Source organism: Clupea harengus, chromosome 17, assembly GCF_900700415.2.
Source record: "Clupea harengus chromosome 17, Ch_v2.0.2, whole genome shotgun sequence".
Lineage (NCBI taxonomy): Eukaryota > Metazoa > Chordata > Actinopteri > Clupeiformes > Clupeidae > Clupea > Clupea harengus.
The window spans coordinates 17,765,769-17,787,001 of record NC_045168.1 but is presented as its reverse complement, the minus strand read 5'-3'; the positions used below and the strand labels follow the sequence as shown (position 1 = coordinate 17,787,001).

The 21,233-nt window shown below is 42.9% G+C and overlaps 1 protein-coding gene across 3 annotated transcripts; it reads left to right on the top strand.

Annotated features, from left to right (window-relative positions):
* Positions 1 to 6,671: 6,671 nt before the first annotated feature.
* Positions 6,672 to 20,775, top strand: LOC105895423 (alpha-2-macroglobulin-like). 3 transcript variants are annotated; one of them, XM_031583562.2, is made up of 37 exons: positions 6,708 to 6,751; positions 6,830 to 6,906; positions 8,044 to 8,202; positions 8,435 to 8,636; positions 8,861 to 9,020; positions 9,184 to 9,236; positions 9,684 to 9,704; positions 10,671 to 10,836; positions 11,034 to 11,118; positions 11,321 to 11,420; positions 11,708 to 11,828; positions 12,048 to 12,157; positions 12,534 to 12,701; positions 12,883 to 13,119; positions 13,211 to 13,435; positions 13,565 to 13,714; positions 13,924 to 14,070; positions 14,168 to 14,252; positions 14,702 to 14,849; positions 15,292 to 15,517; positions 15,862 to 15,988; positions 16,097 to 16,218; positions 16,443 to 16,494; positions 16,636 to 16,719; positions 16,814 to 16,990; positions 17,546 to 17,621; positions 17,904 to 18,060; positions 18,159 to 18,233; positions 18,396 to 18,546; positions 18,637 to 18,827; positions 18,938 to 19,153; positions 19,254 to 19,387; positions 19,574 to 19,664; positions 19,744 to 19,812; positions 19,932 to 20,037; positions 20,130 to 20,228; positions 20,645 to 20,775. In XM_031583562.2, exons 3-36 carry the CDS (start codon positions 8,120 to 8,122, stop codon positions 20,222 to 20,224), a joined length of 4,410 nt encoding a protein of 1,469 aa, XP_031439422.1. In that variant the 5' UTR covers positions 6,708 to 6,751; positions 6,830 to 6,906; positions 8,044 to 8,119; the 3' UTR covers positions 20,225 to 20,228; positions 20,645 to 20,775. The 3 variants fall into 3 exon arrangements, with proteins under 3 accessions (XP_031439421.1, XP_031439422.1, XP_031439423.1); XM_031583561.2 differs by lacking the exon at positions 6,830 to 6,906 and having other exon boundaries at positions 6,672 to 6,829; XM_031583563.1 differs by lacking the exons at positions 6,708 to 6,751; positions 6,830 to 6,906; positions 8,044 to 8,202; positions 8,435 to 8,636; positions 8,861 to 9,020 and having other exon boundaries at positions 9,218 to 9,236; positions 9,684 to 9,745.
* Positions 20,776 to 21,233: the final 458 nt, after the last annotated feature.

Genomic DNA, 21,233 nt, shown 5'->3' with positions numbered 1-21,233 from the left:
TTTTTACATCCAAATCAGGTGAACGGTGTAGGAATTACAACAAATGTTATATGTGTCGTCATCCCCCCCCCCTTGGAATCTGTTGCTGTCAATTCTCAATATGAAGTCCAAAGAGCTGTCACTATCAGTGAAGCAAGCCATCATTAGGCTGAAAAACCGAAACAAACCCATCAGAGAGATAGCAAAAACATTAGGTGTGGCCAAATCAACCAAATCAACAGCACTGGTGAGCTCAGCAACACCAAAAGACCCGGAGGACCACAGAAAACAACTGTGGTGGATGACAGAAGAATTATTTCCCTGGTGAAGAAGGCATATCTGTGTCAAAGTCAACAATCAAGAGAAGACTTCACCAGAGTAAGGCTGCGTTCACACTTGACTTCTTTTTTAGAAAAAAGCGCTGCCTTCAGCGCCTTTTCAGCGCTTCAGAATTCATGGATACCATGTGACGTCACTGTGTTAAAGCGCCGCCATATTTGTGTCCGACACAGACACATTATGGTCACAACCTATGGTCACAACCCACAGAAAGTTCAAAACGCTAGGGGATATGTTGTGCTGTTGAATGCGCCAACCCAGATATACAATTGTATTCTATTCCTAAAGATTTAGGGAATGACTGACCTGTTAAGTGAAATGCAGCACGTTGATACAATCGTGAATAATTGCTGTGTCTTAGCACTCTACTGAGCAAGCTGAGAGTGCTAATAGCTAGCGAGCTGTTTAGCCCTTTAGCTAGAGCTTTAGCTACAACTCGTTAGCCCATATTGGCACTCTTGCCTGCTGCTCAGGAGAGTTTCTGTACTCTTGAAATCTCCGGTTTATGGGGGTGGATTATGTACAAGATAAATGTCGGGAAAAGAAAGTTGGGGCAGATGCTTTGCAAAAACACAGAGGAATTGCTAATCACTAACGGCTAGTAGCATGCTAACATTAGCTAGGTGGCTCAGACACGTCGCAAATCCTCTTACACGTAGTTTTCAGTTACAATAATGTGGTTTTTATATTGTACGGTGTCTATTTCTCGGTAACTTTCTAAAAATCTAAGCAAAAAAAAGTAAAACTAAAAACTTCTAGGTACAAATACGATGAACTACGGAGTTTGGTCCGCCATTTTTTTTAAACTAAGGCAGTAGGTTACTAGGGAAGGTACGCTGGTACCTACTCTCCTCGTCCTGATTGGTCAGCTGTCAAAAAGGCGCTTGACGTCACCCAGCGCTTTTCTGAAAAGTTGAGAAAATTGATCTCAAAAAGGCGTCGGGAGTTGCGCTTTTTTAGAAGTTTTTAAAAAGGCGTCCGCCTTTTGCCTTTTCCCATAGGGTTGCACGTAAAAAAGGTGCTGGCAGCTGAAAAAAGAAGTCAAGTGTGAACGCGGCCTTAATACAGAGGGTTCACCACAAGAACAGGAAGACCAGATTAGAGTTTGCCAACAAAAACATCTAAAAGAGCCTGTACAGTTCTGGAACAACATCCTATGGCAGGGGTCTTCAACCTTTTTCAGCCCAAGGACCCCTTGGCTGAGAGAGACACTGAGCAGGGACCCCCACCCCTGCCGCCCCAAATTTGGGCCTGATATTCAATAATTTGGAACTAAGTGTCAGTTACACACACACACACTCCCCTACACATTTTTGAACAGAATTACAAATCATCTGTGACACACAACTCGTTTCAATTTATTCTGTTTATTATTGACATTTTTTCTCCCTTACAGTTAGCCATCACTTCAAGTATGGATGAAATATCTCATATCTAGTGAGAGATCTGACGTTTGAGAATTCATCATTCATGTCTTTGGCAACAACATTCTCCCTATGAAGCATGCAGTGCGTCATACATGGCTCTTGCACCGTCTGTGCACATCGCGACACATTTTGGCCAGGGTGTTCACGGAAAAAATTGTCGATCACTTTGAAAATCTCTGAACTTTTTTTTTACCTCCAGGCAGCTGCTTACAGAATATAAATTCCTCCTGCATCTCATTTTGGTCGACAAATCACAAACAAGCTAAAAGCTGAGCGTCGTTTGACACATCGGTGGATTCGTCTAATTGTAGTGCAAAATAATCTGCCTTCGGGAGTTTTGCGACTAGTGTCCTCACATCAGCTGCCAATTCATCAATAGGGCGGGCATTGGGATGCTTTTCAGTTTACGTACTCATCCTTCCCAAACATTGTTTTGCACATATCACTAGCTGTTGGCAATATTAAACGTTCCACAATTACGTATGGCTGTTTGGTCTGAGCGACACGTAATGCAACTTGATAAGAGGCTTTTAAAGCTAGCTCGCACACTTTGGCTGATTGTCTTATCAAGGTCTGCTGGCCCTCAAAAGATTTTAAACGGGAAATATTAAATGTTTTTTTTTCTTTCAAGTGAGCATGGGTTGCTTTTGAGTGTCGTTGCAGCTTTGATGGTTTCATAGTTTCGTTTGATAGCACGGAAGAGCAAACCACGCACAATGCTAATTCTTCACCATCGTTCTCTTTGTAGGTGAAGGCAAACTTCAGATAATTATCTGAATATTTACGTGTCTTCTCCCGTTTGCGTTTTTGGCTGTTCATGGAAGGGGTGTTGGCATCCTCTGAAGGTAGATCATCTGAACCGCCATCAGTGGTGTCTGACGAGGAGATTTTGTTCCGAGAAATTACAAAACGATCAATTATTTCAAATTGTATGGTTATGGCAGGTAACGTCTTTTGGCACCATAGCTAAATGTAGCTAAAAGTGCATATGTTACCATTGTGATCAAATGATCGCGTGAAGACTCATGGGTAGCCTATGTAGGATTTTTACGTTCTGTTTATGTTTATGTAGTCTTTTGGACGTTTTTAATTTTTGGAAGAGGGAAAAAATGCTTCAGATGAAATAATTTGGCGGACCCCCTGCAGTACCTCCACGGACCCCCTGGGGGTCGCGGACCCCCGGTTGAAGACCTCTGTCCTATGGACAGATGAGACAAAGATCAACTTGTACCAGAATGATGGGAAGAGAAGAGTATGGAGAAAGGAAGGAACTGCTCATGATCTAAAGCAGGGGTCGGCAAGTAACTTGGGCCGCGGGCCAGTATTTTTCCTCGCCACTAGGTGGCGGGCCAAAGTCTGGGTTACTGCATATTAAGACGCTGCGATAGGGGCATTCGCAACGACTAGGCCTACATGGAGAATGGATAGGTCTACTACAAATAACTAATGATAATAAACCATGTGAATGAGCCCATTGGTTGTCTGTTTGAATAATTTAATTATTTTAACGAACTCTGTCTTATCCCCCTGTCAATATAGCCTTGCCTATTGTGAATAATCGCAATGACGAAGTTTTTTCAACATTGAGCCTCCTAATTAGACCTAGGCTACTACTTAGAAGAGTCCATCTTAGACTACTTTTATTTCGAAATAGTTGGTTGACGCACCTCCTTACAATGTTTATTGTTTGGGAAAATAGCGTGCAGAGAGAAATTAGCATACAATGTCTTTGTCAAAAGGTCTGAAGAGGAAAGTTGACAACGACAACAGAGCCTATTAAACGTTGCCTTTATCTTACCCGGCTTCACTAATGGAAAGCCCATGTGTCTCATCTGCAACAAAGTTGTTGTGGTTTGCAAAGGGTACAATGTCAATGATCTAGCTATGTCTCTTCAATTTAAGGAGTGATGAGGCTGGTGCACTCAATAGCTCGCTATCGACTAACATTACCTCAGACAAGGTAGCTAGCTAGCAGGTTAGCTGGCAAAATAGTCTTACAAAACGAGATGACGATACAAATTTTAAAAGACGTTTTTTCTGACTTCCACAAACAGAAAACACAGCCGATTACCCACGTTGTCATTATTGGTGCACAAAAACAGCTCTCACTGACTGATACTGGTGCTTGCTTTGTAGTAACAAAGTGACTTGTCATTTCTATGAGTGAGGTAACGTTAAAATTAGCTTCATTGAACGTCCTACAGCAGTCCCCAAATAAAAGTGTCATGGGTTTACGATCCATTTAAATGTAATTGATCTAGCGATGTCAATTCAGAGATGCTAGTTATAAACCAACCGACACTTCTCTGTGACAGCCATACGAAGACATTACGATAGGGTTGCCTTGTCAGAACAAACAGGAGGATGCTAGATAATATTACTATTTCTAATACGTTTTTGAAATTTGACATCAACATGGTCTGTCATCCAAACGTGGTGGCTCGTCATCGTTGGTGCACATAAATACTGTCTCATCCAGTGAGAATAGACGCGGGCGTTTAGGATTACTAGCCATAACTGTAAAACACACTGTTTCTCCTCAGGCGATCTGTCAGTAGTGAGATGTAGCGATAAAAAACTTCATGACAGGAAACCCAGTTTCCGGTTTCAAAATAAAAGTAAAATGTTAATCTAACATTAGCGGGGTATTATTTCATGAATTAATGTTGTAGTATAAAAACTGTCTCTTTAAAAAAAAACCTGGAATCGGAATACGATCGGAATAATTTGACGGGCTTAAAAAATTAACTGGCGGGCCACAATTTGCCCGCGGGCCGCCTGTTGCCGACCCATGATCTAAAGCAGACCTGGGCAAAGTGCGGCCCAAGGGCAATTTGCGGCCCTTTGGCTGTCCCTGTGCGGCCCGCGGAGGTCAATTGTAAATTAGGAATCAAACGTAAAACCTGTACTTATTATACGGCTCTTCAGAATGTTCCAAAACGTTCCTTTGATTTGAATGGGCCATCCCAACGTTCGCAGGTCTGTAATTTCTTTATATTCACTGCTGCGAAAAATGTATGACTGCTGTCATTGGCAACGGGTTTTGTGCTTATAATTCACATCTTTCATATCATTCCGCAACGCAAGTAGTCCGGTCATTTAACGTAACTGAAAGTCATTGAAATTTGAAGTCAGAAGGTGGGTTGCTGAGTTGCTTCGCATTTGCGTGAAGAGAGTTATTTTGGAGAAATGTCTTCTATTGTTTTGGCAAGTAACCGTATAATAAGCAGGATGTTTTTTTTTATTTCCGTAGGCCTACATTTGTGCGTGTGTGCGTCACTGCGACCATTTGCGCTGATAAAAATTGATATTACTATTAATTTGTATACTATTGCATTGCAAGCTTGCTCTCGTGTGTGTGTGTGTGTGCCATGTGTATTGATCGTCTGGGAACACCTTTAATACTGCAAAAACATGCTCATTTTCAAAATCGTTTTGGTGAATGTTGATTAAATGTTGATTAAATAATGTTGGCGTTTTTACTATGCCTGCACCAATTTTTTTGATAGCCTAAATGTAAAATCTACTCTTACCAGTAGCAGTTAATCAAAACCATACAATGTAATGTTTTTTTTATAAAGAGATACAACTTATATTGAGCAGAATTGAGTTCAGCCTATTGGTCCGGCCCTCCACAACAGTCCCACTATCTCATGTGGCCCCTTGGGGAAATGAATTGCCCACCCCTGATCTAAAGCATACCACCTCATCAGTGAAGGATGGTGGAGGTAGTGTTATGGCGTGGGCATGTATGGCTGCCAATGGAACTGGTTCCCTTGTATTTATTGATGATGTGACTGCTGACAAAAGCAGCAGGATGATTTCTGAAGTGTTTCGGGCAATATTATCTGCTCATATTTAGCCAAATGCTTCAGAACTGTATGTAATGTATGTATGTAAACTCTATGTAATTCCTACACAGTTCACCTGATTTGGATGTAAATACCCTCAAATTTAAGCTGAAAGTCTGCACTTAAGGCACATATTGATTGTTTCATTTCAAATCCATTGTGGTGGTGTACAGATCCAAAATTATGAAAATTGTGTCAATGTCCAAATATTTATGGAATAGAAATACAGACCGCGTCAGCCACTTCACGACCGCGATTTTCTTTCGTTCCAATTCTTGGATGTAGGATTTCCCTCCCTTTGTAGAAACCTGAATGGATACATTTGGTCTAGGAAGTCCTAATTGTTTTGTTGTCAATTTATCTTCATTAGTACGCCGACTAAAAAGGAGTTTCTGTCAAAGAGCGAATCAAGTTGTTGCACTGAACAGGTGCCATCTTGACAGAATATGCCTCAGCCGAAGCTGTATGACGTTCGTATAGGCTTTTACGTCCATTACTTATGACACGACATGGAGGGGCGAGCCCTCCCGGAAGCCATAGAAAATGCATTGAGAGCTCTGTTTTGTGAAAAAAAAATGGATTTAACATGGGAGTCAATGGGAGAGGTCTGGGGCGATTTTCATTTCGCCCCAAATCGCCCCAGAAGGGGCGGGGCCATTTGAAGCACGACTTTAGGCTGACTGAATGACTGTTACCTGATTCGACAATGACATAAAGAGGCAGATCAGACGGTCTAGTGGTAGAATCCGACAGAAAAATTATTATTATTATAAATTATATTATAAAAACTATTACATTTAAATGTACATGTCGTCATTTACGCGACTTTGCGTTTATACATTTTTCCTTTTCCCCTATAGGCAGTGCGTCGCCCCAATCGCCCTTATGCACAAGCCGCCCCTGATGACAGGTGAGGTTCTGCTCTGCCTCCCCTGCCCGCACGCTCCTGACCTATTCCCATCTCAAGAGAAGGGAACACATTTCTTAATCTTAGATATTAGACAGCCAATAAGTTTTCACTTAGGGATGGGGACGTTGGTGAACACGCCTACATTTGATCCTACAAAGGCCAGGAGCGAAGGTGCAGGAGCAACTCAACACCGAAGAGATCGCTGGCTGACGCTCTCCCGTCTCTCACCCACACACCCTCTGCAGGTGAGAACACAAGAGCAACTCAACACCGAAGAGATCGCTGGCGGACGCCCCCGTCTCTCACCCACATACCCTCTGCAGGTGAGAACACAAGATCCACTTTAAGCTGAGCCACGATAAGACGCCATCCTCCTATAGTGATATTGGAGCCTGCGAAGGTAAACGACTGTTCAGTATGCTGTGTTCAGTATATGTTTGAGGTCAACTTGGAGAACTAGGTAGTCTTATAAAACCATTGAGATGGATTGAACACGCGATTTGTAAATGTCTCGGCAGCAAACTTTTAAGTGTATTTAGACCACAAACGAGCCATTTCCTTTACGTTTTACGACAGACTAATTGTAAAATATTTTTTTTCAGCATAGATCATTTCTATTAGGTGTCCAGAACAACATACTAAAAGTCCTAAGAAATCCTAGTTGAGGAAATATGTTTAATTCTCATCAATCTGAGATGTGTGCTAATAATGCCAGGCAACAATACACCCCAAACATGTATTTTTTTCCCCCTTTACTCCTATCAAAATTAACTTTACACAATGAAAGTGTTTTTTGTATTACAAGTTTCTTTGAAAATGAATTTTAATATGCAAATGAGCTGTACACTAATCGAATATGCCCAAAATACACCCAAATAGGCTGAATTTTTTTCCCTTTACTCCCACCACAAAAACACTTTACATAGTAAAAGTATACATGAAAAGTAACTTTTTTTGTATTACAAGTTTCTTTTGAAATAAATTTGAATATGCTCATGAGCTCCACACAATATGTCCTAATTTGCATAGGCAGAAACACCATTCGTATGTATCACATACATCGGGCCAATTTTCATCCAATCATCCTACTGCCAATGGGTGATGGCAATGCTGCTTTTAGACTGGCCTCTAACCTGAAAACTGCCTGGCTTGGTAGCACCTGCCAGGGGTATGGTGTTTCTGCCTATGCAAATTAGGACATATTCAATAAGTGTGGAGCTCATGTGCATATTCAAATTAATTTCAAAAGAAACTTGTAATACAAAAACAGTTACTTTTCATGTATACTTTTACTATGTAAAGTTTTATTGTGGTAGGAGTAAAGGAAAAAAAATAAGCCTGTTTGGGTGTATTTTGGGCATATTCGACTAGTGTACAGCTCGTTTGCATATTAAAATTCATTTTCAAAGAAACTTTGGAGAAATATTGAGAAACATGGAGAAATATTCCCTGCTGCAGCACTGGTGTGTGAGCCTCTACTGTGTGTGTGTGTGTGTGTGTGTGTGTGTGTGTGTGTGTGTGGGGTTGATTTCATCAGCCTGTTGGAATAAAAGTGTGTTTAGTTCAGAGCAGCAGCACTGTTGTCTGAGCCTCTCCTCTTCAGGCTCAGAAGAATGGCCCTCATCAGGATCCTGATTGCTGGGGGGCTGCTGAGCTGCGTCTACTCTCTCTGCTCCTCCAGAGGAACACCAGAGCCGTGAGTACAGCCTTCAGCATACAGCTCAGTCCTCTCACATGTTTTATAGTGTTAATATATTATAAAGAGTAGGTCACTAAAATGACTCTTATTGCTATAGTCTTGCAATTACAGAAAGCATGAGCGTCATACAAGCATGATCAAAACATGACCTTAATTATTTAGTACCTCTGAATGAATTGGGAAAAACTATTTTAAACCAATCTGCCTAATGCATTTCTTCTCTCTTTAGGTCTTTCATGGTGACCTTTCCTGCCCTGATAAGGTCAGGGTCAGATGCCCAACTCTGTGCCAGCCTCCTGAGTCCAAATGAGACTCTGCTCATGTCCATATATCTGACTAATGGAGACGAGAAGGAGAAGAAGAAGAAGATGAAGAGGCTTCTTCACCAGGAAACATCAAACAAGAACTTTCACCGCTGTTTCCAGTTCCAGGTCAGTAGTAGTCGTAGAGTGAACTGGCAGCCTGCTGCTGGGGACGGAAGGGGAGAGTGGGGGAAGTCCAGCTCAAACTCCAAACTGGATTACCGTGTGACCCATTTGGAATAAATGTTATGAAATGAGCAGTTGATTGTGCCGCCCCCCTTCTGCTTGTGTGCAGTGCTGTGGTTACTGTACCTGGTGTTGCTAACGCTAGTGTGTACTCTGCTCTTTAACAGGCCCCTTCGGTAAATAAAGACTCTGTGCAGAAGATCAAAGTGGAGATCAAAGGCCAAACATCTCACTGGACTTCAGAGAGTCTGGTTAAGTTCATCCCTGAACCTGCCCCCATCACCTTCATCCAGACGGATAAACCCATATACAGCCCAGGCCAACTCGGTACGTCCATTTCTATAGATGCTAGAGAGGTGGATGCACTCCAACACAGAGAGTAGCAGAGTGACTTCTTCTCTATAAAAATACAAATGGTTCCCCCAGTGAATGTTCTGAAGGTTCCCCCAGTGAATGTTCTGATGGATTCTAACTCCGTTCTCCCTTACAGTGCACTTCAGAGTGGTTACCATGGATACGGATTTCATTCCTCTTCATCAGAAGGTGAGTTTAGCTGAACGTTTCCGACTTTCAGGAGCTCCGGACTCTCACTTTTGTGATGACGGTTTTACTGTCTGTGGTGAAGCTAGGCATGCTGGGTAAAAGGCCTGTATTGGGTTTCTCACACAATGAACATCTGGCAAATAGATGAAGTGTCGTTGAAAGAGCGCCCAATAGCAGTGAAACAATCAGAAGAAGAAGATGGAGATTGTAATTGCCTGAGAGGGACAATCACTAAAGCATCTCTTTGCACAGCTGTGTATTGGATCTTATCACCAGATTTAATTTAGGTAGAGGCCCAGTAGTTTATTCTCTTGACACATCAGTGCTGTGTTGCAGCCTTGGTGTGTGTGTGTGTGTGTGTGTGTGATTTATTTTTATTTTTTTATATTTTTATAAATCAACACAACGGAGCACAATTCACTAATTACATTTCTGCTTTTTCCACAGTACACCCTGGTGGCGCTTCAGGTATGTCCATGTTTGAGCTTGCTTTCTTATTGGTGCTTCAGGTATGCCCATGTTTGAGCTTGCTTTCTTATTGGTGCTTCAGGTATGTCCATGTTTGAGCTTGCTTTCTTATTGGTGCTTCAGGTATGTCCACGCTTGAGCTTGCTTTCTTATTGGTGCTTCAGGTATGCCCATGTTTGAGCTTGCTTTCTTATTGGTGCTTCAGTTATGTCCATGTTTGAGCTTGCTTTCTTATTGGTGCTTCAGGTATGTCCATGTTTGAGCTTGCTTTCTTATTGGTGCTTTTTGGGGTCCAAGCAGCGAGGCGGCATAGACACCTCTTGGTTTCTACCTTTTCTTCATCTTCTACCTTTTCTTCATGGTCTATGGCAGCTCCTAGAGCCGTGTAGGAAAAAGCCTTTGGCACACTGGTTGGACACGCACGCACGCAAACTCATTTTTCATGGAGATATCACATACACTTGGAGAGAGTGAGGAAGTACCACCCCCTTCATTTGAATGGCTGATGCTATGCTAGCTACTTCATTCATTTGAATGGCTGATGCTATGCTAGCTTCTTCATTTATATGAAAGGCTTATGCTATGCTAGCTACATCATTCATTTGAATGGCTGATGCTATGCTGGCTACTTCATTCATTTTAATGGCTGATGCTATTCTAGCTACTTCATTCATTTGAATGGCTGATGCTATGCTAGCTACATCATTAATTTGAATGGCTGATGCTATGCTAGCTACTTCAGCCCAGGAAGTACCAAACTGACCGCTGACATCTTTACAGAAGATGCAAATAGAGGCACACACACACACATATAATTTGTGTGTGTGTGTGTCTCTATTTGCATCTTCTGTCTGCTTCTGGCAGGCTGCTTGGCCCCATCATCGCTGCTTGTAGTTCTGTTTTCACCAACATGAGTAATTAGTGGCATCATCAGCGTAATGATCTTTTTTGTGTCCCTGTTCACAGGACAGCCGTGGCAACACCATTGGCCAGTGGCTTAATGTGACCTCGCAGAGAATGATTGTGCAGCTGTCTCACTACTTAAACCCTGAGGCGCTCCAGGGCAAATACAAGCTGTCTGTGACTCGGGAACAGAGCGCGTTCTCACACGACTTTCAAGTGAAGAAATATGGTACGTTTGTGGCTGCTGCAGCAAGTCTGCTTAAAGGTGGTCCCCCCCCCCCCCCCCCCCCCCCAAATGTTATTTTTGGTGTTAGCTATTTGAAAGGGTTAAGGATGGGGTGAACCCTAAGGGATGGGGTTAGTCCTAAGCCTAAAACCTTAATGGACTGAACCAGTATGTTTGACTTTGGCTCCTCCTCCTTTCAGTTTTGCCCAAGTTTGAGGTGATTCCAAACATTCCCGAGGAGGTCAGCGTAGGTGCAGTGGAGATCCGGCTGCAGGTGTGTGCAAAGTAAGTGACGCGGGGACAGGTGATTCCCAGGAAGAACACATGCTAACATATGATGGCTGGACTATAAGCAGGTCTGAATTCCAGTGTGACTCTGTTCTGAGCTCATCCCATTTGTTGTGATGCGTCATGCTCTCCGTCAGCATTAACATGTTTCTATATGTCCTTGTGGCCTTAAAGCACCTTAAAGTTTCCCTGTTTTCAGATATACATTTGGTCAGCCTGTGCCAGGGAAGGCTTCAATGGTATTGTGTCGAGATGCTGATGGTCCCACACCAGTAATATGTGTGAAGGAACAGGGAGAAGTAAGGATTATTTATTTGATTGTAATTTTTTTCAAAACTAAATTATTACTATCAGAATTATTTACTTTTTTTTTTTTTTACATTTGACATGTAGAATGTTTCAGTGAAGTTGTCATGACGATTAAAGGTTTAAAGGGTACTACAGACTGACATCATCCTGAGGCTGTGATCATGGAATCTTTTCAAGTTGTTTTGTCTCATGGAATGATCAATTATAATTGAACCAGGTGGATATTTAGTGGTAGCAAGCATTGAAATCTGAACCTGTGTGTGTGTGTGTCCCGCAGATGGATGAGTCTGGTTGTATCTCTAAAGTTTTCAACATGGCAACATTTACACCACCGGCCTTCGCCAGGAAACTGAAGGATGTGTTGAGATTCAGTGCCACAGTAGCTGAGGAGGGAACAGGTGAGCCAAGGAGGAGAGGTCGTAGGTCATACTGACAAGGGGGCCATTTCACAGAGTGATTGTTCACCAGAGGTGGAGAGGTTGTAGGTTATACTGACAAGGGGGCCATTTCACAGAGAGATTGTTCACCAGAGGTGGAGAGGTCGTAGGTTATACTGGTTCACCACTGAGGATGTAAATAAAGGTGGAGGTTTCTACATGAGTATTTTTCTTCTTCAGGTATCAGTCGATCAGAGAGCAAAAACATACGGTTGGTCTACATCCTTGGGAAACTCACCTTTGTTGATACACCAGATGTGATTGAGGACGGGGCAGTTATGGAGGGCAAGGTAGGTGAAGTGGTCATCTCTGCAGATGCAAACACATCTGCCACATATGCATAGAGTATATATAACCCTAGATTATCCATTCTGAGGCTGGTGATCTTTTCAACAACCTTTCGCCAGAATTGAGGACTGCCCCTGAAGACAATTTCAGACACTGGGCTTGGAGGTGTAGTATTTCAGGGGAAAAGGAGATGTAATTAGTTGTCTTGTCTAATTAGTTCTGTATGGTGTTCTACATTTCTGGATACCAATGGTAACCAGTGATCTCTTCAGCGTTTAATTTCAGAAGTAGAAGGATCATTTCAGAGCCAGTCCTTTAAGTCACCAGCACGTTGTCATACTTAAATATGTAGGCTTCTTGTATTTCCTCTCTCTACAGATCAAAGCAACCCATTACAACGACATGGGCATCGCTGACAGGACCGTCCATCTGTTTAAAGGTCCGAAGTGGAACGCAGAGCTCTTACTGAACCTGACCACAGACTCTGATGGAGTGGCCCAGTTCTCTCTCAACACGACTACTTTCACAGGAGACTTTGAGCTCATCGTAAGCTGAGTTTGTGTGCATATATCTATCACTCACACACACACACACACACACACACACACACACACACACTTTAGTTAGCACTTGTGCTGTGCTGGTGTTGGTGTGATGATAGTCTGCGGAAGGTCCAGTGCATCATATGCTTTTCCATCCCATCACTAATGGCACTCTTCCTCTCCAGGCCAGCCTCGATACAGACATCAAAAGATACAGACCGTTTCGTACCCCATACTATGACTTGGCATCAAAGTCTGTGTCCAGACTGAAACCTGCATCTTCAGACACAGCTTCATCCGGCTCTCTGACCATAAAGGCTATAGATGAGCCTCTTCAGTGTGACAAAGACACACCCATCAGCATTAAGTACACGTTCACTGGGGAGACATTCAACTCAGACTCTGTGGATATAATTTATATGGTACGTGGATCACAGATTACATTATGGCCATCTAAAATCATTAAAACAACTGCTGTGGTAAGACGATGTTGAGTTTCCTTGTGTGTTGCAGGTTTTATCCAAAGGAGAGATTGTTCACCATGGCTTCACTGAGGCTTCAGTGAAGGCTTCAGGGAAGGGTTCCCAACCCGTCATCACGGGAGAGGTGTCCTTCAAGCTGCCTGTCAATCCTGGGATGGCCCCCTCAGTGCAGGTTCTGGCCTACTGTGTCTTACCCAGTGAGACGGTCCTGGCTGAGAGCAGAACCTTCTCAACTGAGAAGTGCTTCAGAAACAAGGTACCGCACCACAGTGTGATGGTGTGAAGTTCTCTCTTTCTCTCCTCTGGTGCTCTTGGCCTCTGTTATTCACTTGTATGCTTGTTGATTGTCATATGTGCTTGTTTGTCACATGTGCTTTCTATGCAGGTGTCACTGAAGTTCTGGCCCCCTAAAGCGGTTCCTGGAGAGAGGACCTCCATGTATCTGTCAGCTCAGCCTGGCTCTCTGTGTGGCATCAGTGCTGTGGATCAGAGCGTCTTAATCCTGGAACCAGGGAAGCGCCTGAATGCCCAGAAGGTTACTATAGCAACACTCCAAATCAACAGTGACATTATACATTTCACACAGTGTGTGTGCGCGTGTGTGTGTGTGTGTGGACAGAGTCTCTGATTTCTTCTGTGGTCGCTTATGAGTCACACCCTGAAGTGATTTCTTCTGTGGTAACATCGCTAAGTGTCACAGCCTGAAGTGCGTAGGTGTGTGATTAGACATTTCTTTTCCTCTAGGTTTTTGACATGCGACCGTCAATGAACTCGTATGTGAGTTATGATGTTGAGGATCCAGTGGAGTGTCTGAAAGTGAGACTTCGGCGATCTTCTATACCCTACTACCCAGGCCGACACTCAGACACTGGTGCCTTTGCTGTTTTCAGGGTAAGAAAAATAAGCCCTTACAAACAGAATAAGCCAGAAGCTCAATTCACGTCATGCACTTAAATGAGGAGTTCATCTGTTTCTGTGTCTGCTTTAGAGATTGGGACTGAAGATTGCAACTAATCTGATTTTACGGATTGACTGCTTACTCTTTAGGGGAGACACATTCCGCAAGGGATTCGGTGAGTGCAAACACCCTCAAGGAAAGTGAAATTCAAACATTTCATTTCTAGCCTTATTAAATAATTGTAATGTCTTTGAGAGGAATGGCACATTCTCTGGCTTTGTTATCACTGGGTGTCAGGTCAAGGTGCTGGGTGTGTGTGGAGGAACAACATCTAAAGCATCTGGTCACTGGGTACAGGATCTCTGGTCACTGGGTACAGGATCTCTGGTCACTGGGTACAGGATCTCTGGTCACTGGGTACAGGATCTCTGGTCACTGGGTACAGGATCTCTGGTCACTGGGTATGGGCTATAGGATCTCTGTGTTGAAGACGTGTGTATTGCTCAGGGATGTGTGAGACGAAGGCAGCATAGCATGACATGATTAGAGGAATCAGGCAGCTCTACTGAAGAAGAACATATCTGCTGCCCATGCAGATTTGAGAATTAGTTTTCTTCTTTCCAGCATATCGTCGATTTGGCGAAGCGGTTCCCGAAGTGCTTGCTTTAAATGCTGCAGGACCTCTTCCTCCTCCAGGACCTCCTCCTGAGGATGTTGTGACTGTTCGTACAGTCTTCCCAGAGACATGGCTCTGGGGCCTTGCAGGGGTCGGGTGAGTGGTCACATATATCATATCATATCATATTATGTTCAAGTGGAGTTGAAATTAACCAAGTATTTGTCTGTCAACCAATTTAAGAGCCTTTTAGATAATAAGGATGTGCCTCAATGCTGTTGTTTTAAATGATTCTCTGATTTAATTTTTTTACTTAATGTTATTTTTTTTTTAAAAATGTTATATACTTAATTTCTGAGTTGTTTAATGTGTTTTTTTTTTTTTTTTGTCTGTTTTGTTTTGTTATGGTTTGTTTATTTATTGTTCTTCTGTACTATGTAGCCTCAATCAGGGCATTGCTGCAAAAGAGCCCTGTGCTCAGTCAATTCTCCCTGAAAAAACAATGATGATGATATCCAGTCTCTGTCATATACATGGGCTCCTGTAGTTCTAGTGTCTAACCCCATAGCCATTGTTCTAACATGTGGTCTCTTCACAGAGATTCTGGACAATCACAATTCCCCCTCACTGTCCCTGACACCATCACCACCTGGGAGACTGAGGCTTTCTGCCTGTCCCCCCAGGGCTTTGGTCTGGCCCCACCAGTTCAGCTCACAGTTTTCCAGCCCTTCTTCCTGGAGCTCTCCCTGCCATACTCCATCATCCGTGGAGAGACCTTTGAGCTCAAAGCAACGGTTTTTAACTACCTGCCAAAGTGCATCATGGTATGACACTGAACCACATTTTGAGCATAAAATGGATCTTGCTACACTGAAATCAGATTGTCAGAGATTGCCTGGATAATTTCATGCATTCATGTTCATAACTATCACTAGCTAAAGCTGATTGAATGCCAGTGTACGTATGTTGTAAGCTAAAGCTGATTGAATGCTAGTGTATGTTGTAAGCTAAAGCTGTTGAATGCTAGTGTATGTTGTAAGCTAAAGCTAAAGCTGGTTGCATGCTAGTGTATGTTGTAAGCTAAAGCTGATTGAATGCTTGTGTATGTTGTAAGCAGAGCCCTCACTGTGGCTTTGAGTGTGTGTTAAACATGAACCCTCTCTGGTAGGTTACAGCGACTCCAGCCCTTTCATCAGACTTCACTCTGGCCCCCTCCTCTGGTGGCCGGTACTCCTCATGTCTGTGTGCAAATGGCAGGAAGACCTTCAAATGGACACTGGTGCCCTCTGTACTCGGTGAGTGTACACACTGCAGGAGCCTGTAGAGTTAAAGGACAAGTGGGTAACTTTAATAGACACTAATGCAGCTGAGCTGAATGTAACATGGGGAAACTTGCCTTGCAGGAGAGGTGCCGGTGACTGTGAGTGCTGCAGCTGAGCAGTCCCAGACTGGGTGTGGCAATGAGGTGGTGACTGTCCCAGAGAGAGGCCGCATAGACACAGTCACACGCCCGCTCAGGGTGAAGGTAGGCATGCAATGAATCCTGATCTAATGTTGCATTCTCCAGAAGACTGTACCGTATCACAGTAGAGGATTTGTAGAATGTTCAGAGGGTCTTTAGAGCTGACATCTCTCCAATCTTAAGAGAAGTGCATTTTCTGTTACACAGAGTACACCTTGAGACCAAGAAATGATTAACATCCTGAGGTACACACACACTTGTAACGTCTCTAACTTTTCTCTTCTAAGGCTGAAGGAACCGAGAAGACTGAAAGTTTCAGTTGGCTCTTATGTCCAAAGGGTGAATTTCTATCTTCTCTTCCTATTGGCCCTTGTCTCCATATCCATAGTTTATTAATGTATTAATAGATAAATGTTTTCTAACAAGCAACATTCATATTGCCTGTGTGGCCTGAAGCTCAGTTTCATGTTGTTCCCACAGGGGGCGCTCTAATAGAGGAGGTGGAGCTGAAACTCCCAATGAATGTAGTGAGGGGATCATCCAGAGCTTCAGTTTCTGTGCTGGGTACATCTTCATATAAGCAATCTGAGTAATAATGGTACTCATTCGGTAACTAAGGCATATCTTATCTGTTTATGATGTACATTTTGTCTTGTAGGAGACGTCCTGGGTCGTGCTCTGAAGAACATTGGCAGTCTCCTGAAGATGCCATATGGTTGTGGGGAGCAAAATATAGCCATCCTCTCCCCAAATATCTACATTCTACAGTACCTACAGAACACTAACCAGCTCACTGAAGAAATCAGGGAGAAAGCCACCAATTTCCTCAAGAGCGGTGAGATGAATTTGCTTTTGTCAAGCGAGTTGCAGTAACCATTAGCCACTACTACTAACCGTTACTGTTAGCCATTAGCCACTACTACTAGCCGTTACTCCTAACTACAACTACTATATTTTGCTTCATACCTATTCATTTTTCCATAGCATTTTAACAGAAATACTCCCTACCACTAAACTACAAACTGCTGGTCGATTCACATACTCCATAAGGACTTTGCTATTAGCTACTACTATTAGCCATTTGTAGTAAGTTTATTTTAAAACATTGAACGATTAAATAAAAATTGTATTTGAACATAAAGAAATTACATTTTTACTGTATTGTCAATAATGTGTGCGTGTTTTTAAACCATGTGGTGGGTGTGATGGTGACTGACTGCAAAGCTGAAAGATGAAGCTCCTTGCTCAGGCACATGGCTCTGAGGCTCCCTCTGCTGGTTGAAATGATGCACGTCACCCCCTGGCTGTGCTCTGATGGCCATGGAGTTGAGTGTTATTATTATAATACACATTAACCACTAGGCACCAATAACCCAGTTATAATCTACAGGATACCAGAGGCAGCTGAACTACAAGCACAGTGATGGAGGCTACAGCACGTTTGGCAGAGGCGAGGGAAACACATGGTGAGTTGATCCCAGTCAGTGCACTAAAGCCTCTGACCAGGGGAGCACAGTTAGAAATACCACCTATAACAAAAGGAACACAGGGTGAGGTAAAACATATGATGCCACCATTGGCCGAGACCACCTCCTGCTCCAGGTCACCCTCATCTGGACGTATCGGCCTTCCTCTTATTGTTTTTAAAGCATTTAATGACCCTAGCGGTGATTAGGGGAGGCACTGAGAACATGGAGGAAATGTTCATTAACTCCATGAAGACCAGGTTGTTTCATCTTTTCCTGCAGGCTGACTGCATTTGTGTTGAGATCCTTTGGTAAAGCAAAGTCCTTCATCTACATTGATCCAAAAATTATTACGTCTGCAAAGACTTGGCTTGAAGGAAGACTTAGACCAGATGGCAGCTTCCATATGCAGGGGAAACTCTTCAACAACAGAATGAAGGTACCCATATGATAATACTATCTAACTAATCAACAAACGCATTATTTGGTATTAGGATGAATACTGAATTTGACATTGGGTTTGTCCTTGTCTTGTAGGGCGGTGTAAACGACAATGTAACAATAACTGCTTACATCACTGCATCGATGCTGGAACTGGACATGTCTGTTACGGTAGGCAAATCTGTTACTCTGGTCATCTACGACAAACTACTTCAAGTCTATCAGAGGCTTCAGATTATTCTACTGTTGTGTATCTGGTATAAATCTGTATGGTTTAGAGAATTGCAATCTAGGACCAGATTATTGTACCAGACAATCTGCTTTTTACTCCAGGAAAAAACGATGACGTTTCTAAAGTCCTCCGTCAGTGACCTCTCCAACACCTACTACACTGCTCTACTGGCCTACACCCTCAGTCTCGCTGGAGAAGACGACCTGCGATCTCAACTTCTCAGACACTTGGAGAGTGTAGCAACCTCTGATGGTATGAAACATTTTAGTGTGCCTGAAGAGACGCAGATAACCCAACGCTTCAACCTGCTTCTTTTATCTCATATGGCTCATGTGTTCTCAGGGAATCTCCTGCACTGGTCTCGGTCCTCATCAAAGCGAGCTGATTCCCTGGCGGTGGAGATGAGCTCTTATGTGCTGTTAGCTGTTCTCACTAAAACCACACTGACTGCTGCTGACTTAGGGTATGCTGCTAGGATTGTCAACTGGTTGGTGAAGCAGCAAAATCCATATGGAGGCTTCTCTTCCACACAGGTGATCCACAAACACTTCCCTTTGAAACGTGTTATTTGTGTTGCTGTGTCTGGGCTTTTGTCCAGCTTCTGTAATTGCCCACACTGAGGGTTGAGTGTGTGTTCTCTCAGGACACGGTGGTGGCAATGCAGGCTCTGGCTCTGTACGCCACCAAGGTCTTCAGCCCAGGTGGATCCAGCACAGTGACGGTGCAGTCAGCAGGTGGGGACAAACACCAGTTTATTGTGAACCAGCGTAACACATTACTGTACCAGGAGAGGGCGCTGCGGGACGTTCCTGGGAAATACAACATAGAAGTGAAGGGCTCTGCGTGTGCTTCTGTGGGGGTCAGTCTGAAAGATCACCTCTACTTTGTTCTAAACTATTATGGATATTCTTTTCGTAGTATTTATTCATGTCTAATCCCTAAATCCTCTTCTGTAACAGGTGGCTCTTTTCTACAACATCCCCACTTCCACTGAGCCCTCAACCTTGAGCATTAAGACTCAAGCCAAGCCTCTGACTGAGGGAGAGTGCAACAAGATCAATGGACAGGCCTTCAATTTAGACATCACAGTCCAGTACGTTACTTGTTGAGTTTTGTGACCAGTGACATACTTAGGTCGGATCAAGTAAAGCCCGTCTGGTTCCTTTCCCTCAAACTGAAGTTCTGGGATAACTGTTGTCTAAGAACAATTGTTTACTGTTAGTCACTTAAAAGATTTAAAGAACTTAAATGAGGCAGATTTTCATCCTTGCTTGTGCAGGTATGATGGACCACAGGAGAGCACCAACATGGCTATAATAGATGTGAAAATGTTATCTGGTTTCACACCTGACTCTGCCTCTGTTGAAAAGGTAAGTTGTCCATCCTAAGTCTGTGTTAGTCAGTGGATCATCCATCATAATGGTGTTGATGAAGGTTCTGTCTTAACAGCTAGAGGGCAGCATATTTGTGGACCGAGTCGATAAGAAAGATGACCACATCCTTGTGTATCTGTCAGAGGTGAGGAATAAACCACTTGGACTCAGAATCACTTTCCTCACAGGTTTACCTAAAATGACACACTTGTCTCTACACCTGCTCTACGTCAATCTGATGTGCTTCTACTTGTGTTGTATCAGGTTCCGAAGGGTTTACCTGTCTCCTACCACCTGACCATCCGACAGGATCTCCCAGTGAACAACCTGAAGCCAGCAGTGGTCACGGTGTACGACTACTACCAGACCAGTAAGACTCCCTTATAAACCAGTGTTGCATATGCACATAAGAGATACAGAGGTGTTTGTAACTTCCTGACCAATGAAATCTTTCTGCATCAGGTGACAGGGCTGAGGCAGAGTACTCCTCCCCTTGTACGAGAAAGCCTCTGCAGGAAGTGTACAGAACGAAGGGTGGCTTCTGGCCGGATTTTTAACAGGGTAAGGCGGAATCTATGAAGCAGCACTATGGTTCCAACTGAGCTAAAGACCAGGCAGAAGGAGTTTACTACTTATTACTTTTATACCTTTTATACCTTTGATCATGATTTTAGTAATCCAAGAAGCCTATCGGAACATCAGGTTCTGATACGATGTTGATCATTATTTTACTCCATGTATTGCTCTTGCTGCTTGCTTTTATTGATTTTTATGTAAAGCACTTTGAACTGCAACTCTTGTACGAAATGTGCTACACTGTATATAAATAGTCTTTCTTACTTACTTACTTGTACAGGTGAGATACTCTACTGAGTCCCCCTAAGAACAAACATGAAAGCATGTCTTAATATTCTATTGAATTTGTGTGTGTGTGTGTGTGTGTGTGTGTGTGTGTGTGTGTGTGTGTTGTATCACAGGGGGCAGCTTAAGAAGGAGGTCTTGAAGTGGAAAATCTTTCAAAACAATATTTTAACATTCCTGATGTGTTAATATATGGCGATTATGTATTTGTATACACATTGGTAATAAATACTGCAATTCAAAGATATTTCCATTAGTTATTTTCCTACAGTTTGTATTGAAAGCTGAGTTATGATGCAATTAGAATTTGACCAGCGAGTGTCTTTGTAGAAGGGTGTTCAGGTGTGTACTTGGACATCTGTGGCCAGACCAGACACACACTCCTGAGGAAGTTCTTTTGTACTCTGACACTTTCATTTTCATTTATTAAATGTCGTCGAAGAATATTAAAGACCCACACAAACAAACTCTCTTATAAGAATAATTTGTTGTTCATATTGAGCGAAACCTATAGACTAGTCTTGAGACTAATGGGTAGATGGAAAAGTTGTCTGGGCAATAGTCTCATCAGATTAGAGGAGTGATTTGGGATTCCACCAGAGATTTCCCAGTTGCCCACATATTAATGTTAGGCTAGTTTTCAATATTCATAATTACATTTTTGGGTCTACTGGAATAGATTTACATGCTTCAATGTTCCAAAAA